Source organism: Mchenga conophoros, linkage group LG3, assembly GCF_057382185.1.
Source record: "Mchenga conophoros isolate Kocher_MC1m ecotype Shallow Benthic linkage group LG3, M_conophoros_male_GT1.1, whole genome shotgun sequence".
Lineage (NCBI taxonomy): Eukaryota > Metazoa > Chordata > Actinopteri > Cichliformes > Cichlidae > Mchenga > Mchenga conophoros.
The window spans coordinates 47,580,442-47,584,475 of NC_140528.1; the positions used below are offsets into that span (position 1 = coordinate 47,580,442).

At 39.1% G+C, this 4,034-nt stretch overlaps 1 protein-coding gene across 1 annotated transcript; it reads right to left on the minus strand.

The window, feature by feature from the left end:
- Nucleotides 1-296: 296 nt before the first annotated feature.
- LOC146579073 (low affinity immunoglobulin gamma Fc region receptor II-like) lies at nucleotides 297-1,776 on the minus strand. Its single transcript, XM_085267902.1, has 4 exons — nucleotides 1,271-1,776; nucleotides 929-1,189; nucleotides 567-678; nucleotides 297-372 (listed from the first exon to the last, which is right to left on the minus strand). Exons 1-4 carry the CDS (start codon nucleotides 1,434-1,436, stop codon nucleotides 297-299), a joined length of 615 nt encoding a protein of 204 aa, XP_085124028.1. The 5' UTR covers nucleotides 1,437-1,776.
- Between the last annotated feature and the right edge of the window lie 2,258 nt (nucleotides 1,777-4,034).

Here is a 4,034-nt window from a genome sequence, read left to right on the forward strand (position 1 = left end):
GTCACCCTGGTCCAAGGAATGATAAACTGGATTAGGACACAATTCAACTTCATCTGATGGAGACAAACAGTGGGAGTGAGGGAGCAGATAACCACAGCAACATCAGTAATTACGACCCATGTCTGCCTCTCATCGTCAATAATAGGATCACACCAGATAACACAGTTATTATTAAATAAGGTAAAAAATAAAATAAAATACAGTAACAGAAAATGAAATGAAATGAAATTAAAAAACAGATTTCTTATGAGAAACTTAATCTAACGGGATGTTATTGCTGATAGTAAAGGCATTTCTTACTGTTTGTGTTCTGTCTTGTTTGATCTTCTGTTGAGCCTGAACCGCATGCCATTGTTGACCAATAGACCAAAGCTGCAATAAAAAAAAGGAAAAATAACTGCAATAACCAATAATCAAAACAGATGAATACAGCAATTAAAGAAACTGAAGAAACATTAGCAACTGAAGAATAAAGCACACACACACACACACATATATATATATATATATATATATTATATACATTTAATTATATAAAAATGTTTCCCCTTTTTTTACCTCTGTACAAATCTTTGCGGAAGTGATAGAGTCCCACCACTGCAATCAGAGTGCTCAGTAAAATAGTGACAACGATCCAAGGTGTAGTAGCAGCACAGTGGCTCCTCTTGTTGTAACTGTCTAGATAAGTTGTTGAATGTACATTTATCGAGTTTGAAGAAAGATTAAGTATAAATTTCACTATTAATAATTTCACACTTGCATGTTTAAAATGTTACAAATCCTATACCAAAGTCCTCTAAAAGGTCCAAAGAACCTTCTTCAATAACTGATGATTAACCCCACAAAGAAAAAAAAACATACTGAAAGGCTTTGCAAATATTTGCATCACACATGTGTATAATTACTTTGAAACATTGCTGTTTCTCACCTGTGAAACATGGCGCAGAGACAGACAGCCAGCTCTCTGGTGATTCTCCAGCTCCTGCGATTTTGCACTTGTAAAGTCCTTCATCAGACTTTAAAACTCCTTGGATGGTTAGGCTTCCTGAGGAGCTGCTCCTGTTGTGAACTCCATTTTTGTAGAAATCAGCTGCGATATTGGATAAAGACGTCTTGTTTCTGCAGCGCAGCGTCACAGCTTCTCCCTCCATCACAGGAACAGCAGGACTCTCCAGGATCACAGAACCAGCTGAATGACAGGTGATTTCAAGTTATAAAATGTTTAACTTGTGTTTGTTTGTGACAAAATGCTGCCTTCACTAAAACATACCAGTGACAGTGATGTTGATATTGTTGCTTCTCTTCCCTCCTGCTGTCCCACACCAGTATTCTCCACTGTCACTTGCATAAAGAGGATGAATGGTGCACTTTGATCCTGTTGTCGTTACTGTTGTTTTCTTACTGGTTTTGCTGCATTGCTCTACTTCCTCCTTCATCTTATATAACACATCTCCATGGGAAGGCTCCTCACAGTAAAAACTAACTGACTCATATTCAAAAAACTGGGATTTGTTTGGAACAATATGAAGAAAAACTGCATCTGAGAAAAAATGACAAAATACAAAAAAGATTCAATGTTATTGCTGAATTAACAAAGAGCTGGATTTAAGTTTCATCCAATCATTCGCTTCCACTTTCCTTTTTCAGGGTTGCGAGGGGCGCTGGAACCTATCCCAGCAGTCTTAAGGCGAGAGGCGGGGTACACCCTGGACAGATCGCCACTCTGTCACAGGGGTAACACATAGACACAGACAACCATTTGCACTCACATTCACTCCTGCATTCACACCTATGGGCAATTTAGACTTTCCAATTAACCTATCCCCACTAAGTGCAGATGGCAGCATGGTGATTACCACTGTTGCCTCAGAGGAAGAAGGTTATGAGTTCAGTTCCACCAGGCCAGGGTCTTTCTTTGTTGAGTTTGCATATTCTCCCTGTATATGTTTTCAGGTTTCAAGGTTTTCAACAGCTTCCTCCCACAGTCCAAAGACATGGATTTAAGTTGTAAATTAAAAATGTGATAACCAATAAAATGTGCATAACAACTTTTGTGACCAAACCCAGTAAAGGTGGTGATTGACCAAAATGTTCTTTTTGGTGTTTAAATAAACCATCTTTTCCTCCAATCACAAAATGATAAATAAGCAAACAGATATTACTCACCAACTTTCTGAGCATGTGCACACAGCAGAATCAGCACAGTCATCACTAAAAAGACCAAAAATAGTTACTATAAGATGTACCCACATCTTCAGACATCTTTAGAGTTGCCAACTCTTAGAGTTAATAGTGCTATTCCTTGTTAAGTTGTTGAATAGAAACATTACTTTGTACTTGTTATTTCTAAGGTGTCACCAAAGTTTTCTGCTACATGAAAGATTTAAATCATCACAGCCTTTTAACAACATTGTTAACCTTAACAAACTCTTTATAGTTTAATTTTAATGTATAAACTGAGACAGTACTTACACAGTCTGATGCACAGAGCTCTGACCTCCATGATGTCTTGCCGGAGACCAAGCAAAATATGCTTCCTGTATGACCTTTGTAAAACAACTATGTGAAAATAGTTTTCAGAGAAGCCGAGCTGTTGCTGTGGTAGGTGAGACAGAGCACATACTGATGCTTTCAAATCTATTTGTAGCCATTTAACGGTTTTTTTATGCTTTCATTATACCAGTGATGCCCTAGCCAGTCACAGTCATCCTAACAGCTTATAACTAAATTTTCATGGTAGCACTAAAAAAAGCTCATGTTGCTTTAAGTCATTTGAACTGATCACCCATAACAAAGCACTGACTAAATGAATATTTTGCACCGTGTAGTTGTACAGATATTAAACTGGTGGGACACCAGCGTCAATAACAGAGCTGTGTTCTCACAGTCTGACACAGAGGCAAACACAAGAGTTTCAGATTATTCAATTTACTGGTCAAAATCTACAGTTCTTCCAATTTATTGTTCCTTCCATAATTCTTCTTCTACCCCACTTCAACCTGGAAATATTAAATACTTAGGTATTAATATCTCTCCTAAGCTTGCAGATTTAATAAAGTTAAACCACATCCCACTTCTAAAGAAAGTAGAAGGCGATCTGGCTAGATGTTAATCTTTACCCATATCACTCATGGGAAGGAGCACTGCTATAAAAATGATGGTCTTGCCAAAAAAAAAACCTATTTTATTTCCCCGAACGAACCATCACAAGATTGGTTCAGATCTCTGGATTCATATATTTCTTCTTTTGGAAAGACAAACCCCCGCGTTCAGCTACAAAGGACCAAATATAAAGGAGGACGAGATCTGCCTAACTTTCAACACTACTTCTTAGCCAACAGGCTTCCGTTCATGTCATACCCCCTTAGATGAGCCTTGGCTAGATGTAGAACAGGTAATATGCAATAATCTAGAGATTTCAGACCATTTATCAGCTCAAACATCAAGCGACATGAATGGTTTAAAAGCATCAATGTCAGCTCTTCTTTGACAGCATGGTGGGAGATTCTAAAAATAACGGGTATTCATTAACCCATGCAAACGTACAGGGGATGTGTGCATGAGGGTGGGAGTGCACGTTTGTGCCTGTGTGCACCTGTTCGTCTGTGTCTATATGTCAGGTCGATCCCAGACTCCACCTTTCTCCACCTTTTCAGGCCCTCCAAAGTAGGGATGGGTACCAGTATCCGGTGCCATAATGGCACCGGTTCTGACATAAACGGTAGTAACCAGACCAAAAAGCAGCGCACATTTCAGTGCTTTATTTCGGTGCTTTTTTTTTTTTTCATGAGATGTCATACACTTTGGATTCTAGCCGATCACAAGGAAGTAAAATGTAGGCGGGCCCAGGTACGTATGTTCTTTTAGAGCAGAGCTACAGATTAAAAATGCGCAAGGTGAAGCGGTCAAAAGTCTGGCTGTACTTCACAGCAAAAGATGCAAACTCAGCAGCCTGCAGCAAGTGCTTTAAGCCCCACGCCCCCGGGGGCAGAAAGGAGGAGATCACCTTTAATCGGTTATAACACGGGGTGAGA